The sequence below is a fragment of the Ochotona princeps genome, chromosome 22, assembly GCF_030435755.1.
Source record: "Ochotona princeps isolate mOchPri1 chromosome 22, mOchPri1.hap1, whole genome shotgun sequence".
NCBI classification, from domain to species: Eukaryota; Metazoa; Chordata; class Mammalia; order Lagomorpha; family Ochotonidae; genus Ochotona; species Ochotona princeps.
The window spans coordinates 39,974,986-39,996,586 of NC_080853.1; the positions used below are offsets into that span (position 1 = coordinate 39,974,986).

Genomic DNA, 21,601 nt, shown 5'->3' on the forward strand with positions numbered 1-21,601 from the left:
TGCTTTTTCCTTTGTTCCAGTTATTTATTTACTAATTTTAACATAAAAACAGAGCTAATGTAATTATATATATAATTTTAAGAGTATGATACTACTTTTGAATCTTCTCTTTTTTCCCCATTACCCTTAATCATTTGAAATATCATGTTTTAAATTCACATTGTACTCAAAATGTTAATCTTTTCAGTAAATGATTAAAAAGAATGTAAAATGTCCAATTAAATAGGTAAGTGCTATAAATATAATGAAATGAAAAGATGTTTTAATTATACAATTTACAGACAGATCATTAAAACTACAGTAGAATAACATCATCAGCTATTTGAAAAAGATATAAATCAAAAGTGACAAATCATGTTTGCAGCAATACTGATAAATACCATTGTTCTCCCCTTTTGTTGTTGCTTCTGATATTTTTTGCTACTCTACATAACAGAATATCATATTTGTATATCTGTATTTAGGATATTTCACTCAACATCTTGCCCTCTAGTTATACTTCTTTTGATATAATACACAGAATTTTGTTCCACAGCTGGATAACAGCCTGTTGTACACAGATACTATGTCAGGAGCCATGCGCTATAACCACACTGAAGCCATTTTGAATATAGACCTATGGGACAGTGGAAAACCCCCGGTTGGCTAGATGCTTGGGAAAGAAGTTATGAAACTAATCACACGCTTAGCTTCAATTGTTCCTAGCAACTGTTTCAGAATGTGATTGATGCTGTACTTACCAACATCTTGTTACTGATTACCTACGCTATTGTCGATATGTTGGTTACTATTGTTGATATGGTGGCTGCTCAAGAACAATCGGTCTTGAGACCATGGCTTGCATCCCAGTTTCTCTTTCCCTGAGCCTTAGTTACTGAAGAATATAAAAACCCTCAGTTGAAATCAATAAACTGACAGCTTGATCAGACCTACTGTCTTGCTGTCCATTCTTTGTGTCTCTTGTCCCTTCATTCTCTCCTAGGTTGGCTGCGACCCCGTTGACTGTCCTGCTGGACAGGACAATACTACATTTCCTTATTCAATTATATAATGAAGGACACCTCAATTCATTCCATAGCTTGTGTATTATGAATAGTGCTGCTATAAAAAGATGGTATCTCTTTTACACAATCTATTCATAACTTTCAGAAAATACAACTAGTAGAGAGATTGCTCAAACTTACAGTAATCTTAAATTTAATATTTTAAATTTTATTTAAAGTTTTTAATTTTATTTAACCTTTTTTAAAAGATTTACTTGTTTTTATTGCAAAGTCAGATATACAGAGAAAAAAGAGTGAGAGAAAAGATGGTCTTCCATCGGATGATTCACTGCCCAAGAGGTTTCAACAGCTGGTGCTGTGCCAACCTGAAGACAGGATCCAGGAGGTCTTTCAGGTCTCCCATGCAGGTGCAGGGTCCCAAGGTTGTGCTCCAAACTTGACTGCTTTCCCAGGCCACAGGATGGGAAACAGGAATGCTGGGATTAGAACAAGCACTCATATGGGATCCGAGCATGTTGAAGACGAGGAGTTTAGCTGCTAGGCCACCACGTTGGGCCCAGAAATCTAACTTTCTAAATATTTAAGAAATTTTATACTATTTTTCACATGCTGACTTAATTGATAACTCCATCAACATGGTAGAAAAGCTCCCATTTTTTACTTCCTCACCAGTATTTATTACCCTTTCTTCTATATAATAATAGTCATTCTGATAGGGTTGAGATATCTTGCTGTGATTTTGATTTACATTTCCCAAATGGGTACATTTTGAGAACTACCAGCTGAGGTCTTTGATCATTTCCTTACCGAACAGAGGATGTTTACGTTGTTAACGTCACAAGGAGCTTGAAAGATACAAGTTGCCAATTAGAACAACACATGGAACTTCCTGTATCATAATACTTGACAAATTAATAAGAGCAAAACAGAGGGCCCAGTGCTGTGGAATAGCAGCTAAAGTCCTCGCCTTGAACATGCTGGGATCCCATATGGGTGAGGGTTCTAATCCCGGCAGCTCCACTTCCCTTCCAGCTACACTTCCATTCCTGCTTCCTGCCTGTGGCCTGGGAAAGCAGCCGAAGACAGCACAAAGTTTTGGGACCTGCTCCCACGTGGGAGACCTGGAGGGAGTTCCTGGCTCCTGGCTTCAGATCGGCCCTGCACCAGCCTTTAAAGTCACTTGTGGAGTGAATCATTAGATGGAAGATCTTCACTGTCTTTCTTCCTCTCTATATATCTGATTTTGTAATAAAAATAAAAATAAATTTTAAAAAAAGTGATATAGGAACTTTAATAATCCAAAGAGCTCATACTACAAGTACAATCAAAAAAAAAACAAACCTAACATTTCCTAGTGAAACATGACTTCCATTTATATTTGGGATTTTTTGTTTCCCTTTTTTGAAAGATTTATTTATTTGAAAACGACAGATAGAGAAATTGGAAAGGGGGCCTGGCACAATAGCCTAGGAGTGAAAGCCCTCATCTTGCATGTGCCGGGATGCCATATAGGTGCCAGTGTGTGTCCTAGCTAATCTGTTTCCTATCCACAAGCCATTTTACTTGCAGGTAAATGAGTGGGGAAACATCTAGTGGTGTGGATGGTAGAACTGAAGAAATTTCTAGGTCAGATGAGTACACATGCCCACATGGGAAACGTGAGCTGGGATGGTTAACAAGGACTACCATCACCCACCAGTGCACAATTAAGGTAGGGCTGGGGGCCTGTCTGGCAGGGAAAGATTACACTACTGACAATGAGTTTCATAGAAGGGGAAGATAATGTGAGATTGGGTCATGATACTGACAGGCTTGCATGAGAACCAAGTCTGAGGCAGATCCTGTGGGGAATAGGTGAGTTCAACCTGTGGAACTGCAATTTCTGCAGGCTGACCCAAGAGCTGAGAGTCGTAAAGATCTGAGCTACACATGACCATGGAACCCTCTGACACTCATGAATACGGGGATTGGGAACAGGAAACACTGGTCCAGGCTGCAGCACAAAGCAGTCTGCTGTTCAAAACAACATTGAAAGGAACCATGGCAGGACAGACCTAGTATAGGTTATTAGGTGTCACTTTGATTGGGGTGCAGTTCCCAAATGGTGTACATGAGAGCTGAATGTGGGATGGGCATGGTTGGGCTCCACCACAGCATCGACTGGTTTGCATAAGAGATGGGATTGGAGACAAAACTTTTCCAGCAACTGCAACCATCAGTGTGTGCATAGGCTGATGTAGCTTACACACCGAGATGGACCCTGGACTGGGAAGTAAACAAAAATGTCTATGATTTCTTCAGGAAACCATCACTGAACCAATGGAGTCAGAACTCCAAAAATGTGGACAAATGTGGAATCTGTGCATTAACTTTGGAGTTCATGTGTCAGTACTGGGCCTCCTCATTTGCTGAATGAACATGCTCAGATGCACATAGGGGATATGGCAGTCTGTTGGAGCCTGTAGATGAAGGAGGGTAGATAAAGATTGTACAACTAATCCAGCCAAGTGTTGACAGTTAAAATCTGACTGAATAGAAACTCCAGTTGGAATGTCAACCAATGGACCTTGGAAGGATTTCTTAAAGAAAGCACTTGAAAGAAATCCTCAGAGCATGCTCCATATCGGGGACCCTGGAAAATAAGATGGCCATTCCACATCCCAGGGTTCTTTTCTCCTTCTCTTCACCATCCCCCAGACACAGGAGGAAGAAGATTTGGAAACAATGGTCTCATCCACTTCCCCCTAATTCTCATCCTTCCTAGTTTAATCAGTAGCCACATGTGCATGCATGCTCCCTTCTCAACAGTGTAAACATCATCAAATTAAAATTCATAAAAGAGTCATAAGAAATGAATTACTGAGATTCAAGACACACATTTTATAGTATATTTATATGGCAACCAAAGCATACTCTTATTTGCAACTATACTTCCTACTGCAAACGAGAAAGAACCAACCATCATCAGAGAAATACAAATAGCAAAAGTTTGCTTTTCATGGCCAACACCTGAAAAATAACAACAAAAATATCAAATGATATCCTAAGTACTGATCTTCAAGTCTCAGAAAAATAAGAAGCCAAGTCTAGGAGTAGAAAAAGGAAATTCAAAATAAAGATTAATGAAGAAATGAATAAAAACAATATTCAGCAACTCTGAAGATAAAGGAAAACATTAATTGTTCTTAAACGGAAAACAAAATCAATAAACCTTTTACTAGATTCATCAAAAAGTAGGCTCAAGTAAATTACATCAAAAAGAAGAGGGACATATTAAAATTGATATCACGGGGGGAGGCAAGATGGTGGCATAAGGTACAGACACGTTTGATAAGACGGAGAATCTTTAGGCAGGGAGAACTACAATAAGTAGATTACAGGGAAAAAATACAGCTCAGGCAGTAAGCAGGGGATGCCTGGAACTCCCCTGGAAACAGGGAAGCTGCAGAAATGAGACAGCAGTGTTGTAGTGGAGTGAAGAACCCAGCAGCAGTCAGCGAGCAGCAACTCAGACACCAGTAATCCAGCCTCCTGCGATCCAGTGCCAGCCAGACACCCAGCAGTGGCCTCCACACTGTCAGGTGAGAGCCAGGGACCGCATGGGGAGCTTAGAAAGGGAGTATAGTCTGGGAGCAGACATTCAAGCTGAGTGACTTGGACGAGCCACAGGTGGAGAGAGTAGGGGACTCAGGGCAACATTTTGTGTGGAGAGGCGGAACATGGAGTTGACAGAGCAGCACAGAGACTCCTTTCTGGCTGCTCACATGGAACTGATCCAAGGGGGGAAGGGAGCAGCAGCTTCACTCCCTGTAGGGTAGGTGTGGTCCCTGGAGCTGAAAGCCAGCAGTCGCAAATCTCGGCCTGGCGCCATCTTGGGTAGCAGGGCAGCAAGTGTGAACCCCAAGCGAAGATCCAAAGTGGGCATGTTAGTATCTAATCGCGCTGAGCTGAGCCTACAGCACCAGCCTTGCAGCCTAGGGTCTGTGTGGTTCCTGGAGCTGAGGGCCGACAGCCCCCTGATCTTTGTTGGTGCCCCTACGGGCCCCATCTTGGACACTGAGGCAAGTGCTCCGAACACTGATTAAACTGCAAGAGGAGGAGTGGTAAACTGTGCATGCGCTATTTTAGCAGCACTCAGATAACAGTGTCATGGGACCAGACACTGTTACACTGAAGGGGGGACAGCTGAGTAGCCCAAGAACGGACCTGGGGACAAAAATACCACCATCTTAGAGCACTGCTCAGGCTCCACAGGAAAAAACATCCCCGACAAGGCACACCACCAACACCACCCAAAATAACCTCAGGAGGTACTCAGACTTATGGACATCAGGGGTGACAATCTCAGTGCTGCTATTAAAATCAGTGCCACAGACAAAGCAGTTATTCAGGACAGCTGTGTTTTCCAAATCCAGGGCACTAATTGAACATAAAAATCAACTTATTCACCTGTAGGTAATACATCATAGAGATGATTTCGTCAAACAGACTGGCAACTACAAAAGGTAAAAGACGAGACAAAAGCACTATGAATGTTACTGAAAACTTTCCAACAAAAGAGTAAAAGCTTCGCCCACTCTCACAGTTAACTGAGGAAGACATTGAGAAAATGAGAGACGAAGAACTCAGAAAACTTGCTGCAAAGCTGCTGGTCAACAATAAGAAGTATGGCCTCCGAGGGCATCCAATTCCCTGTGGCCTCCTAGGCAGTTGGGATGTAGTTCTTGTTGCTCATATTAATAGTTTGTGCTGAAGGTCTGGGAGTCTTCATGGTTGGGATCCAAGCTTCCTCCTTACCACCTGCTCCAATCTGGAGTGCCCTCCTGCTGCACGCACATGACCTCCTGTGAAGAGGTTGTCAGGATCGCACCCAATTCCCCCCTCATGCATTGGTATAGTAGTTTTATTGTTGTTTAGTGCCGCTTTGAGTCTGTTGTCTTTGAATTACCAGATTTGATCTTGATAGGCTATATTGTACTTTTTCCTCACTCTTTTTATGGTCCTGAAAGACTTCTCTGCACTCCCTCCCCATCACGGATTAACATAGCGTATTGAGGGTAAAGTAGGTTTTACAGTTTTTCGATGTAGATCTTAAGTATTTTGAAGTAATTGTTGGTTTATTGTTTATATCACATTATCTTATTACATTGGATACAGGTTGTTATAGATTGCACTAAGATTACAATATACAGGTACTATCTTCCAAGTTGTCATCTTATCATCTCAGATTAAGGCAAACATGTGGTATTTAACCTTTTGGGATTGGTTCATTTCTCTTAGCATAATGGATTCCAGTCGGGCCCATTTGACCACAAAGAACTGCATTTCGTTTTTTTTTTAATAGCTGAGTAGTATTCCATAGAGTAGATGAACCATAGCTTTCTTATCCAGTCTTCTATTGATGGGCATTTTTGTTGCTTCCAGGTTTTTGCGATTGTAGATTGTGCTGCTATGAACATAGGTGTGCATGCTGGTTTCTTGTGTAGGAGATGCTTTGGATACATCCCTAGGAGTGCTATTGCTGGATCATATGGTATGTTGATTTTCAGTTGTTTGAGTATTCGCCAAACTGATTCCCATAGAGCTTGTGCAAGTCTGCAGTCCCACCAGCAGTGGAGAAGGGTTCCCTTTTCCCCACATCCTCGCCAGCAAGTGTTGGTGGTATCATGTATGTGTGCCATCCTTACTGGAGTTAGGTGGTACCTCATTGTTGTCTTCATTTGGATTTCCCTTATTGCCAGGGAACTTGAACAGTTTTTCATATGCTTGTTTGCCATTTGGGTTTGCTCTTTTGTGAAATGTCTGCCCATTTCCCATGCCATTTCTTGAGCAGTTTGTTTGTTCTGGTGTTCTGGTTTCTCTGGAGTTCTTTGTATATTCTGGAGACCAGCCCTCTATCTCCTATGTAGTGTGCAAAGATCTTCTCCCATTCTGTAGGTTGTTTTTTTTACTTTGTTGATTGTTTCCCTTGCTGTACAAAAGCTTCTTAGTTTGATGAGGTCCCAATTGTTTATTTTGTTCTCGATTTCTACTGTTTTTGGAGTCTTTTTTAGAAAGGCAGGGCCTACTCTGAGGTCACCCACCCCCAACCGGAGCTTCCACAGGGGATGGAAGAAGTCAAAACACTACCGTGCAGAAACCAACATCATCGGAAAGACAACCAAAAGCCCTGAGCGGTCCGCAGACACAGAAGAACGATAAATGTCCTTCGGGACCAGGGAGGAGAGCTTTCTCTGGTCCGAGCCTGGCTCCAACTCTGGACCCCCAACTCCCTCGCAGTGACCATCAGGATCGCTCCAAAAACCCCTCGTAGCAAACAATCATACAAACTAAAAAAACCTAAAATAAATAGACAAACAACAAAAAGTAGAGCTTGGAATCTGACAGGAAAGAGATGGCGTGGATTGGCTCATGCCTCGCTGGGTGGAACACAAAGATAAGTCACTCCTCACCATGGTGTTGGGGATTTCCCTGCACAACCCCCCCCTCAAAAAAATGTTCTGCACCTTAATTGTTGACAAATGTCTTGTTAGAGTTACAAGCCAGTCTAGATTACCCTAAAATCTGCGAAGATCAGCAAAATTATACTTCAACACAACAAATGGCTAAATACTAAAATGAAATAGACACGAGACAGCTGAATGGTACCTTATAGCCATTTTAAGGTATATAGCAGCCGGTCCTGTATATAAACTAAAATTGAAATGTCAATGAGCTAAGCATAGATTGTGGTTAAGAACTTGCTTTTTTTTTTTTTTTTCAACATACTGTTTACTCAAAACCATGTCAATTCCATAATGTTGCAAACTGCTGTTGATGTTATATTGGGACTCTTATTTGACTGGGATGATATTTTACCAGCTCTAACTTCGGACCACAAATGGTCTCCCCAAGAACCTGTTCAACCCATCCGGACAATAAGTAGCTGGACTCTATGCTTGGTATACATATGCAAGGAAAGAATCTTGATTGAATTTGAACTGTAATACTGCATCAAGGTGGAGGAATCCAACAGGGGGGAGGGGCGTGGGGAGGGGAGGATTCCCAGAGCCTATGAAACTGTCACATAATGCAAAATAATTAATAATAATAATAGTAAAAATAATAATAAAAACAATGAGAAGTATGAACAGTTCAAAGAAGAAATAGCAGTAATACATCAAATTAAGGCTGATATATCAGAAATGAAGAACACAGAAGAGCAAATTAAAAATACAGTGGAGATTTGATCTTGATAGGCTATATTGTACTTTTTTTTCACTCTTTTTATGGTCCGGAAAGATTTCCCTGCACTCCCTCCCCATTACAGGTTAATACATAATACCACCAACACTTGCTGGCGAGGATGTGGGGAAAAGGGAACCCTTCTCCACTGCTGGTGGGACTGCAGACTTGCACAAGCTCTATGGGAATCAGTTTGGCGAATACTCAAACAACTGAAAATCAACATACCATATGATCCAGCAATAGCACTCCTAGGGATACATCCAAAACATCTCCTACACAAGAAACCAGCATGCACGTCTATGTTCATAGCAGCACAATCTACAATCGCAAAAACCTGGAAGCAACAAAAATGCCCATCAATAGAAGACTGGATAAGGAAGCTATGGTTCATCTACTCTATGGAATACTACTCAGCTATTAAAAAAAACGAAATGCAGTTCTTTGTGGTCAAATGGGCCCGACTGGAATCCATTATACTAAGAGAAATGAACCAATCCCAAAAGGTTAAATACCACATGTTTGCCTTAATCTGAGATAAAACCTAATATACTTTTAAAACCCTATGCAACTCAGAAATGCGGTGGGAGAGCAGAGAAATCTTCCATCTCCTTAGAATGTGTGAGGAAGACGTGAGGTATAACCTATCAGGAACATAACAGGTGACTTATAGCCAACAGATTCAAATCAGCATTAGACAACAGTAAAACTACAAAGACATCCAGGGGGAATCAAGAGCAGTCCTGAAAACTTCTTAACAGCAGTTCATATGCACAGACTGGGGGTGTGGGGGGACAGCAGAGTGGAGCAGAGAGACAGGAGGATGCTTTTATTCCAACCCTGGAGACTCCTGAATTCTCACCAAGGACTATCAGTATGGACACCAAGGACTACATCCCACTGCCAAAGAGACCACGGGGAATTGGAGTGCCTCCGGAGGCCGAGATCTCTGAGGTTACCCACCCCCATTTGGATCTACCACATGTGATGGAAGTAGCCCAAATCTTTCCTCACCAAATCCTTCCTAGCCCAAATCCCGGGTCACTGGAACCACATCCAGGAACCCTGAGTGATCCACAAAAACAGAAGAGTAAATTTACTTCGGGACTAGGGTTTTACTTAGTCCCAACTTTGAATCCCCACCCTCTTGCAATGACCATCTGGGTCACTCTAGAGGCAGACCCAAAACACACACACACACACACACACACACACACACACACACACACACACAAATTAGAAGAGACAGAGAACAACAAGGAAAGCTTAGAACCAGACAGGAAATGCTCAGTGTGGACTCACACATACCTTAGTAGGAAAGACATAAAGATTAGTTACTCCTCACTAAGGTACTGAAGATTTCTCTGCACACTCCTCCTAAAACTGTTCTGCACCTCAATTGTTGACATATGCCTTGTTAGAGTTATAACTCAGTTTAGACTGTCCTAAAATATGCCAAGTTGAGCAAAATTATGCTTCAACACTATAAACTATAAACTATTTATAAACTATAAATACTAAAATGGAAATAGACCCGAGACAGCTGAAGAGTACTCTGTAGCCATTTTAAGGTGTGTAGCAGCTGGTTCTGTGTACAAACTAAAACTGAAATGTCAATGAAGGAGTCACAGAATGTAGTTAAGAACTTACAATTCTTTTAACATATTGGTTACTCAATACCATGTCAATTAATTCCATAATGTTGTAAATTGTTGTTGATGTTATGTTGTGGCCTTACATTGATTGGGATGATATTCTGTCAGCTCTGCCTTCAGACCAGAGATGGTCTCCTCAAGAAACCGTTGAATTTACCTGGACAATAAGATGCTGGACCCTATGCTTGGTACATGCTTGCAATCAAAGAATCTTGACTGATTTTGAAATGTAATACAGCAACAAGGTGGAGGAATCACCCAAGAAGGGAGGGTACGGGGAAGGGTGGGAGCAATCCCAGAGTCTATGAAACTGTGTCACATAATGCAATAGATTTTTAAAAAATATATATAGATATATTCAATGTATCTATATATATTAAAAAAGAAATGCACCAAATTAAAAGTGCAAGAATTGTTGGCTCATAAATGGGTGTTGGATTCCTATAGGGGGTACTGAACAGGTACTAGAATCAGACGAGTATTGGTTACAATATTCTTTATTAAAGTTAAATTTCATATAAGGTTTCATACATGCAATGTGGTTGTCCAAATTAGAAACATATGGGGGTGACAATTAATCTACCCTCTCTTAGGTACAAGGCATATAAAGACTGTGATGTCTCCCATGAGAAAGATTTTAAGACAGTTAGATTATCCACTCTGACATTCAACTGAAACAATTATAAAATGTGGCAATTTATGCAGTACCCATGCAAAGAAAGGGCTTCAGAAAGGAGGAGAAGGAGTTTGGAGGGAAACAATGTATGAGTGAACTTTGGGAAACATCATAGAAGCTCACCATTCCATATTCACAATCAAGAAACACCCCAACCAGACCCACAGGCCTCTCCACATAGTGATGTAATAATGGAGAACTGGTGCAGAGGATGTGACCATCACCGCACTTCATGGAATAAAGGAAAAATGCACCCTCTGTGTTAATAATGGTATCGGGGTCTTCCAAGCTGGAATCACTACAGAGTCCTAGAATCCAGGTGGAGGAGTGCGATACATCCACCTCGAAGTAATGCTTGCCAGAGCGGAAGGTCGGTGCACCCCACGCAACAAAACTCTGTGCTCTCGGGACTTGACTGGCAGCATCGTGGTGTTCTCCAAATATTTGATATCTGAGCTCCTCAGAAAGGAGTAGGTAGCGACTCGCCACTTTCTTTTTCAAACCATTAGGCCCTGCAAAAAGAAACAAACAAAAATTAGTCAATGAATTACCATTTCCATGTTCTAAAATCAAATCTATCTATCTTTTTTCTGTGCATAGAATCAATTCAGGTGTCCTCCTAGTAAAAAACAAGATACGGACAAAAACCAGAAGGCACATGTTCAGTTTGCTGTCATGCTACCAAGATTAAGGACTTTGTTGCTTCAAAAAATTTAAATTACAGTGAAAATGAAGATCAAAATATTGACTATGGGAGCCGATATCCCTCATGGGGGCCAGTTTGTTCCCAGTAAGATGCACTTGCAAGCCAGCTCCCTGCCAGTGAGCCAAGATCATCTGCCTGTTGGCAAGCTTCACTACAAAGCTCAGTTTGGATCACTGTAAAGTGATTCAACAAAGGGCAAAGTAAAATTTTAGTAAACCCTATTGTGTTTCCAGGTGCACAACATGGACTAATATGGGAAATGGCTCCTGTGCCACCCACTGAAGAAGGCAATGAGAGCTAGACTGATGCAGGCTGATGCTTACCTCTGAAATTATTCAGCATCTGTCGAAGTCCACTGATGCTCCAAGAAGTCAGCACAGGGTCCACTGGTTGGGGCCTGTATCTCCGCATGAGCTCTGCTCTGTGAGGAACAACACGTAGCACTTCAGGCAGGGGCAATCACACAGGCACCAAGACATCTAGAGAGTACCCAAGCAATTTTGCTTGAAGGTTTTAATTTTGCAGGTTTTTGAAGGTAAATTTCGCTCACTACTTCATTGCGATAAAATGGTTCATTAGGCTGAATATCACATCACATCGGATCACCTCACCTTCTGAGGTGTTTTCCATCCCTGAAATATTGGCCACCATGCTCATCCTACCAGGATCCCCTAGTTCAGGGAAAGTAGAGTTCTGGCAATCTTTTCTCTCTCTCTCTCTTTTTTTAAGATTCTTTTTTTATTACAAAGGCAAATACACAGAGAGGATTAGAGACAGAGAAGAAGATCTTTCTTCCAATGATTCACTCTCCAAGTGGCCACAATGTCCGGTGCTGCGCTGATCCGAAGCCAGGAGCAAGAAACTTCCTCCAGGTCTCCCACATGGGATCAGAATTCCAAGGTTTTGGGCTGTCCTTGACTGCCTTCCCAGGCCACAAGCAGGAAGCAGGGTGGGACGTGGAGTTGCCGGGATTAGAACCGGCACCCATATTGAATGCCAGCGCATTCAAGGTGAGGAGTTTAGCTGCTAGGCCACAGTGCCAGACACCAAGTTCTGGCAATTACATAGATCCAAAATCACAGGCAATCATCTATGGGCAATTTACCAGCAATTATCCCCAGCAGTACATCTGTGAGACATCCTCCGAGCCAGGAGGCTTGGGGCTTGTCTGCCATACAAGGAAAAGCAATTCCAGCCTGGCAGCCCTGGTCCTGGGGAAGCTGAGTGAGAGAATCCCCCTGATCCTGCCCTGCCTGGAAATGGGAAATTCTAGGAGAAAGCAAGGCCTGCTCACTGCTACTTCCAAGAGCAAAACCTCCCTTCTCTCCCCATCCTGAGGAATCCTCCTCTTTCCTGTGCTGATATTACTTTCCCACCATTCACTTTGATGGGATATTGCAGCAGCAGAAAGAGCAGAGAGGACAGACGGGGTGAAACAGACTCTTTCTGCAGAACCATGCATTGCCACATTTGAAGTCAGCCACTTCTAAACTTACCCCAAGGAGAAAAGTGCTGAGAACCCCAGCTGAACTAATTGGGGACACAGACTGATAAAACTGTTAATATATCACATTACAAGCACCTGACTCATCTTTAGGGCCACAATTTCTCACCCATCAGAGATGGTTGCTCTACACTCACCTTTCCAATTCCGTCTTCACATTCTGCAAGAAAAAGAAAATAACAAAAAAGCAGTTACTTTTGAGAACTCTTTCCTGAACTTTTGTGGAAAACTCATCATTTTTGTGAATGTGGTTTGCTTTAGTTGCTAGGAAATATCCACATCTGAAAGTAACAGAACCTGAGCTACCTCATGAAGCAATTCCAGTGTATGCCCAAAACAGATGGACCTCAGCATGAAGCTGTGAAGAGATGCCACAGGATGTAGGCTGAAGGTCAAATCCCAGCTGTCATTCCTAGAGAGAGCTGAGTACTTTTGACTACATTGCTAAGCAGAGAAGAGAGCTGTCTGAGAAGCAGAGTGCATTGCAATAGGTGACTGATCCTGGCCCAAGCAAAAGGCAAAGCCTCCAAGTTGTTTAGCCAATTGATTTTAGATAAGGATCAGAGTGTTCTAGAAGACAGGCTGTGGAGATATTTTTCTACGTAGCCAATTACAAGTTTATAGCATTGTCCATGGTTGTGCAAATTAGTCTTTTTAATATCAATATCAATATATTCTCAAGTTCTGGCTGCAGTTTCCTTAGAGAAAATGCGTTCCTAATCCTTTCAAGTTTCGATGGCTGATCCTGCTCAACACAGGAAGCTTACTTATTTTCAGAATGGATAAGAATCATGCTGCACTGGCATGATTATGTTTCTGGGTAAGTTTTTTTCTGGGGGCAGCATTTTTGATTACAAAGTAGAGAATCTTATCCAATGTATTATGGCAAAGATACAGAAACGATTTTCTGCCCATGCAGAATTAAGTGTTAGGGCAATGAAATCTTTGAGTCATTTTGACACGTGTCATGCAGCTGAGAGTAGCTACAGGTGCAGTTAACATTTTAGTGTCCTGACAATCTGCTCAGAGAAGCCAACATGTCTCTGAACGTGGCCCTTCCCTGCTCACCTGCAGGAACTCCATGTCAGGCTTGTGGCACATCTCAACCAGCTCTTTGTATTTTTCTTTCACGCATTCTATGTGTTGGGTCATTCTCGATTCATGGTCCTGGAGCTGCTGCAAAAGCTCCCGTGCTTCGCTGTGCAGTCTCTGCAGATGCAGCTCTTCTTCCTCATGAAGAAGCATATGCATCTTCTGATACTGTGCCTTGATCATCTCCTCCCTTAGGGACACATACTCCTGTAGAGAGATTAGCTTGTGAGAATTGCATACCTGCACACTTAACAGGAATTTGAAGCATCTGATATCACTAGCTGAGTTGCTGAGTTGACCCCACTATCCCTGGGAGCACCTGTTTCAGCCTCTTTGCTTCACATCTTGCTCATTCTAATGTGCTAAGGCAGCATGCATGGCCTAAGGGCTTGTGCCTTTGATGGCTCATATGAGGGCTGTGGTGGAGGGTGAGTCAGCTCCATTCAACCTGACATTGCCATGGATCTTCCTGCCACTTGGGAAGTGAAGCAGAATATGGAAGATATCTGCTTGTATTTCTCTCTCTCTGTCACATGTATCTTCAAATAGTGAAAAACTCTCAAGAAATACTTTATCAGTCAGTTGTATGTTGAGTTAGCACACCATTTGCTAGGTGCTGTGGGGTGCTAGGAATGCCTCTACACACTTCTAGTCCTTTCTCTTTAAATATACTCCAGAAAGAACTCAGGGTCTCTCTCTAGATAGCTGTCTCACTTTCTGTCTCTTCTCTCACCCTAGTCTTCATCAATGTTCGAATTGCATCACTAATTCTATTCATCTCTATACCTTTTGCTTCCTGGCCTTTATGTCTGTTTTTTTCATTTTAATGCTTAAATATTATACAGTACACAGATATTTGTGCAATTATTCAATTTTCCACTTTGGTACTATTATTTTCTCATTTGTATTTTAGTACTTGTGTGTCTGAGAAGATTTTTGTAACACTTCTAAGTTGCATCAGGAATAGCTGGGATGATGATTTCCTGTAGTATCCTTCTCATGAGCTCTTTCAGCTAGTGAGAGAGTTATCCTTGCAACACTGTGCTTTGGGTGTAAGGAAATCACTCCCCTTGAAGAGGAAGTGGAAATTGCTCAAAGGTATAAGGTGTTAGGTTCATTGCATCCAATCTTTTCATTCTTACCATAAAGGACTGCTTCCTCCTTATTTCCTCAGGAACATGGATTTTCAGTTCCTGCATAAATTCCCATAGAGCATTCATTTCCTTTAGAACAGTTCCCTGTAAAATAATTTCAGGGTTAGGAAACAATGAGGTGAGGTAGTGTCTATTCCCCTTCCTTGATGTATTTGACATGGCAGTGGCTCTGGCATTTTCTACCCTTCCTATTCCTTTCCTTTCTTTTCCTTTCCTTTCTTTTCCTTCCTTTCCTTTCCTTTCCTTTCATTTCCTTTCATTTTTTCCTTTCCTTTCCTTTCCTTTCCTTTCTTTTCCTTTCCTTTCCTTTCCTTTCCTTTCCTTTCCTTTCCTTTCCTTTCCTTTCCTTTCCTTTCCTTTCCTTTCCTTTCATTTTTTTCCTTTCCTTTCCTTTCTTTCCTTTCCTTTCCTTTCCTTTCTTTTCCTTTCCTTTCTGGTTTAGTGTTTTGTTCTTGGTTTCATATAGAATATGTCTTCATAGTGTCACAAAATGACCAATTTTACATCTGATCTCTAGGACAAGGACATGACAGAACATTACAATGGAATGTCTGAAGAAAGCCCGAAGGCAGTATACAGCATTTATGGAAAAAACTGTGTGTACTTGACTTTTCCATGAAGCAGGACCTGTTGCAGACCACTGGCTCTATCAACCCCGACTGAGGGTGCATGCACACTATTTCTACATTGGCTCTCCTTCAGATCAAATCAACCCAACTTGAGACTTGATCAACCTGAGCCACAGCATTGAAGTACATACTAGCCTCTTGGAATATATAGTGAAAATACCACATCTACTGTGTCTTTCTCAACTACACTGGAGCCTTAGTCCACATCTTTCTCTCCAACTTGAGGTCTCTGAGATCCTACTCAGCTCTTCAGATATCACTCACCCTGGATTCCTCAGCAGCAAACTGCATCTGGCTGTGGCCATGTCCGTTGGCTCCTGAAGATTCAGAGACAGAATCACAGCACACGTTCTTGTCCAACTCACCCAGGAGTCCTGTGTCATTGTTGTGTATACCACAGACCTGCCCATGTGAGCTCGGGTGCTGCCTCATTCTGTCCAGCCTGACAGCTGTGGCCAGTTTCTGAAGTCTTATGTTGGTTTTAAAGTTTGTCTTCTCTGACTTGTGCCTACACTCTGGGCAGCAGAGTGGCGCTGAGCCTTCTTCCCAGCACAGGTAGATGCAGGGTCGGCAAAAGCTGTGGCCACACTCCATTGTGACAGGATCCAGGAAATACTGCAAGCAAATGCTGCATGTGACATTGTTCTGGAACTCTTGCACTATGAATGGATCCATGCTTCTGTGCAAATACTGTAAAATTAGAGAGAATTGTGGTAATTTTTTCCTGAGGCAACAATGCTGAGACAGCTCTGTCCAGCTAAGGCTCTGGGTATACTCATTATTAAGTCAGCCCCACACAAAACTCGATTTCAGAAGTACAAACAAGCAGGGGCTTTAAGCCAAGAGATAAGGAATTAAGGCAAGTATCAGCTTTGTTTCAGGTACAATACAAATTTCCTTAGCAGGGCCCTGCCAAAAGGACTTTTGTCTAAATTCCTCTCTTTGAAATAGTCGTCACCCCATGTTGGCACCAGCTCTAATCCAGGTACCCTGATTTCAAACCTGTTTCCTGCCTGTGTCATGGGAAAGCATTGGGGACCACGCACGTCTTGATCCTTGTTCCCGTCTGGTGTCCACATGGAATCTCGGCACATGCAAAGCAAGGACTTTAACCACTGGGCTATCACACTGAGCCCATAACTCATTGATTTTAAAGATTTCTTTGTTTATTTATATTTGTTGCAACGTTATCTCTACAGAGAGGAGGAGAAACAGAGAGGAAGATCTTTTGTCCTATGATTCACTCCCCAAGTGACCAGAACAGCTGGATCTGGGCCGATCCAAAGCCAGAAGCAAGGAGATTCTTTGCAATCTCCCTCACGCATGCAGGGTCCCAAGCATTGCACTGTCCTCAGCTGCTTTCCCAGGCCACAGTCAGGCAGCAGGATGGGAAGCAGGGCCGCCAGAATTAGAACTGACACCCATATGGGATCCCGGCACATTCCAGGCAAGGCCATTAGCCTCTAGGCCACCACGCTGAAATCACCATTTATTCACATTCATTGCAAAGCCTAGCCAGAAAATGCAGGAAAAACAGACGAAAAGCTCCTCCATTAGCTGACCATGCACAGAAAGGCAACAAGGTTGAGGCCAAGTCAACCTGAAGCCAGGAGGAGGAGTCTTCTGGATTCTGCAAGGATGCTGTGGAACACGTAGGCACGCCGCCGTCCTCACCTCCCTTCTGGGCATAAGTAGGGAGCAGCACAGAACTAGATCCCATGCAACACAAAATCTGCACCACATGGGACCAAGGCGCCTGCAGGCAGAGGTTCAGCCGGCTGACCCAATACATGATTATTTTCAGCAAGTGGGAATGCCACTTGTTTGCTCAAATGAGACCAGTAGGAACTGACCACTAAGCTTAAAATAGGCTTATAAGACAGAATATGCAGAAGGGCCTTCCTCTAAATTCCATGCTCACCTGTGTCTGCTATCACTGGTATTACCACTGAGAACTACAAAAATGTCCAGGAAGATGAGTAGTCACAGGTTCCTTCAGGTCTGTGACGCGGGGCTACTGCCTGTTAAAACGGCGGCTGTTCGCTGAGAAGGCTCTGAGGAAGTCTGCTTTTATAGTGTTCACCTCGCCTTGAGCCACACCCACCCAATCAGCGGAGCCTCTGATGTCAGCAGAAATCAGAGCGTATGATGGGGCTAGAGAGAAAGGTTTGAACAGGTGTTGGATTTAGAAGGTACAGTAAACACGAGTTGGGCTCACTGACTGACACATGTAGACTAGGTTTGTTGGGAACTATGGGGTTGTAGAGATACTGCAGATGTTTCCAGAGGAACTTTTCACTGAGATCTGGAAAGGGGACATCCGGAAAAGCAGCAGACAAGGATCCAACCAGTGCAGCCTTTGGCACCGTATTGGAAATCTGAGTGGATTGCCAGAATCCTGGATTCAGCCTGACCTAGGCCCTAAGGCTTCAGGTCATTTGAGAAGTAACCCCACATGGAAGATTCCTGTCTGTCTGTCTGTGTGTGCGTGTGTCTGTCTGTGAATTCCTTTCTGTGTGCCACTCGGCCTTGCAAATTGATGAAATCATTCTTTCCTAATGAAGAAATGATAAGGATTGATACTGTCCCTGCCATATTGCTAAGAGCTTCCTAGGTCATCTAGTTCTACACTGCATCCAGTTCTCAACCAGATTGCCCGGGTTGGTGTGATAGCCAATCGCTGTGTTTATTAATCCATAACATTAATTGCAGATTTAGTGACACCTTTTGATCATATCTATGCTTTTCTGGTTTTGGCTGGTTTTTCAGACACCAGTTTCACTGTCTTTCGTTGCACCAATGTCATGCCTCTCCCGTCTCCCAGGCTGTATATTACATTGAGAGATCAATTGGAGTGATTGCTTTAATATGCATCACATCAAATAAATCCCGGTTATATTCCCACTGACAAAAGTGCTGACCAGCCAATTTCAAATCACTATCCTTTCTTTTCCCTTCTCTGCATGACTCTGTGACTGAAATCAATTGATAAAGCTTGAACGCAATTTGATTTGATGTTTTTCTGCAACTTATTTTCAATGACCATTGCATTGAAAACAGAGTTAACAGTGTCTGAGTAAGAGTAAGACAAATAGATACAGGGAAGTTCAATTCCTCCCATGCTTTCACAGCCAGAGTTGGGGTAGGCTGAGGCTTGGAGACCATTAACTGCTCTGGTATCCAAAAAGACTGGGCAGAACCCTAGCTATTTGATTGTGAGTCACTGCATGCTGCTCAGTAGGAAGTTCAGCTGGAAGCTGAGAGGGATTAAATCCAGCTTTCCTATTTTTTTTTCCTTTTTCTTTAATGAATTGGCTGATTCTTTAAAAAAGCTTTGATCTACACAGAGAAAGAGAAAACTGCAATCATGTGTTGTCTACTAGTTGATCCCTAGGGGGCCACGATAGACAGGGTGAGAATAGAACTGGCTTAAGGGAGGGGCCATTTGTTAACACCCTTCCAGAAGATGTCATTGAAAGCAATTGGATTAAACTGAATTTCTTATGCTGAACTTCATAAGAAATGACTTTAAGAAGACAATTTTCCCTTAGACTTGACAAGCACAGTAGATGATGTGCTTCAGTTTAAAGGACATTTCTGAAAATTCCTTTCTTTCAATTACAAATGTGTGTATATCCATGACTATAAGAATCCTAACCTAAGCGATGCTGATGATGCATCTGGAGATACTTGATATGAAAGAGACACAGCCACATATTTCTGTGTTTTAGTTCCATGAATCTGTAGCTCAAGGATTTCAGGAGATGGGTTGCCCAATTTCTATGGCTGATGAGTGATGAATGGTGGGTCGAGTGAGGTGAGGAATCCTATCACCAGACAGGACAGAATTTCCAGAGCAGCAGGTCAAGGATAGCCTCTGCACGAAGCCAGCTTGAATGAATCCCTGATGTCTCACCCGACAGCTGAATTGTGTCTAGTCAGTTTCTCCTCCACCTACCAGGATTGCATCCTTTTCATGCAAAGAAGAGAGACTGTGGGGATAAAGCCATTCTCCCGTGGGCCTTGGAAGGTCACCCACACTCTTGCCCAAGATATATCATATCAAAAACAAGAAGAGAGTCTTAGCTCAAGAGATATGGGAACACAAATGGGACTTGGAGTGACAGAGATGGCAAAAATATAAGCGAAACATAGCTTCTACTTTTTTCACAGTTTCTCATTTCTTCTTTGAAAGAGTTAGAGACCTGTGATATCACACACACACACACACACACACACACACACACACACACACAGATTTTGTAGGTGAAGTGAGTGAGATCTGCTTGATATTACTGAGTACACTCCTAAGAAGCAATGTGGGGTCTGTCACTCTAGAGCTCGCTTTCCTGTGTTAGAAGGCTCTTAATCCTGAAGGCTGCCCTCTCTTTTCTGAGCCCACAACTTCACCTGTGGCCACCTCACCCAGCAGGGACTGTCTGGAAGGTGCTCAGTGGGAGCAGGTGGCTCACGGGCTGCAGAGGTGCAAAGAAAGGAGGACCAGGCTAGCGTGTTCAGGTCCTCTAAGCTGAACCCACTCAAAGTAATGAGAACACAGGTGCCTGAGATTCACATGCTCTTGACTGACCTCTTCAGTGGAGCGGGGCAGGATCATGGAGAGGGAAGTGGAGAGTGGGATCAGAGACAGGAGCCAGAGGCACAGGAGCTGGCATGGCGCCTCAGCTGACTAGTCCTCTGCCTTCTGATTCATGAACAATCCTCTCCACTTCCAATCCTGTGTTCTGCTGATGGCCTGGGAAAGAAGTGGACAATGGTTGAAAGTGTGGGGCACTGGTACGTACCCATGTGGAACATTCAGTATTGGAACCATTTGTGGAGTGAGCATGTGGATGGAAGATCACACTCTTTCTGTGCTTAATTTTGTCAATCAGATATTTTATTGAAAAGCAGTAAATTAAATCAATGATTAAAATAGAAATAGAACTGCGGAGGTCAGCACAAGAACTGTGATTGTTTGATATAGAGAATCAATGACAAAGAAATCTGGTAGCAAACCCCTAACACTCCAGTTTGAAGAATTTGTGAGGTCTAGCTTTCAGTATGTCGATGTGTCTCCTCCTCACGTATCAGCCTTTAGGTAGGACTTGATACAGGTGAGTACTGACTGAAAGCTAGTATCTTTTCTTTCTTCACTCACGGCATGCCCATCATAAATTCTGTATCTGGGCTTGGTGTTATGGCTCAGTGTCTAAATCCTTGCTTTGCCACACCAGGAGCCCATATGGGTATCTGTTTGTGGCCATGACGCAGCCAATGGAAGATCTTTTCTCCTTGTCTCTCCTTTCCTCTAAAATCTGCCTTTCTGATGGTTTGTTACTGAGTGAGATAATACATCATGAAATAAATATTGGATACATTCTCTCTCTCACTCTCTCTGTGTGCATTGATGTATACATGTATATAGGAATATATGCATGCACACTCACATATATATGTGTATATATGTGCATATATATGAAGCATACATTAGTTTGAAGGTGTGCATTTGAAGTATTTGTTAAGATAAAATGCAATATTCTAGAAAGAAGCTTAGCAGTTGCCTGTCTCAAGCAGGGAGTTTGGGATTTAAGACACAAGGTAAGATTCGAGGAACAGGATATGTCAGACTTCTCTATCAGTGGGTTGGGGCAGGGTTGGATTGGGCACTTCAGGAGGGACGAGAGAAGGTGCAAGTGCTACTCATCTGCCTTCCCTGGAAGGTTTCAGAAGCTAGGATGTAAGAGAATGTTCTGAGCAGTGGCAGACATTAAGACACACACACACACACCACACACAAACACTCAAAACACACACACACACACACTCTACTCTCACTCATGCAGGTTTTCTACAATGTCCCTTCCCTCTTGGAACGGTATGTCACTCTGATTTTTCAAGTTTAGAATTCTCCATCTCTCCTATATATCTGACTTTGCAATAAAAAGAAATAAATTTTA

The 21,601-nt window shown here is 42.6% G+C and overlaps 1 protein-coding gene across 1 annotated transcript; it reads right to left on the reverse strand.

The window, feature by feature from the left end:
• Positions 1–5,484: 5,484 nt before the first annotated feature.
• On the reverse strand, positions 5,485–16,238 carry LOC131483051 (tripartite motif-containing protein 64-like). Its single transcript, XM_058679915.1, has 7 exons — positions 15,909–16,238; positions 15,004–15,099; positions 13,838–14,068; positions 12,907–12,929; positions 11,589–11,686; positions 10,789–11,071; positions 5,485–5,500 (listed from the first exon to the last, which is right to left on the reverse strand). Exons 1-7 carry the CDS (start codon positions 16,236–16,238, stop codon positions 5,485–5,487), a joined length of 1,077 nt encoding a protein of 358 aa, XP_058535898.1.
• Between the last annotated feature and the right edge of the window lie 5,363 nt (positions 16,239–21,601).

Coding starts and splice junctions, on each gene's coding strand:
- LOC131483051 (XM_058679915.1), bottom strand. CDS start 16,238: ATGGAGTGTGGCCACAGCTTTTGCCGACCCTGCATCTACCTGTGCTGG. Junction 12,930..13,837: donor CTGACATGGAGTTCCTGCAG/GTGAGCAGGGAA, acceptor TTTTTCTTGCAG/AATGTGAAGACGGAATTGGA. Junction 11,687..12,906: donor GTGAAGACGGAATTGGAAAG/GTGAGTGTAGAG, acceptor TGTTCCTCACAG/AGCAGAGCTCATGCGGAGAT.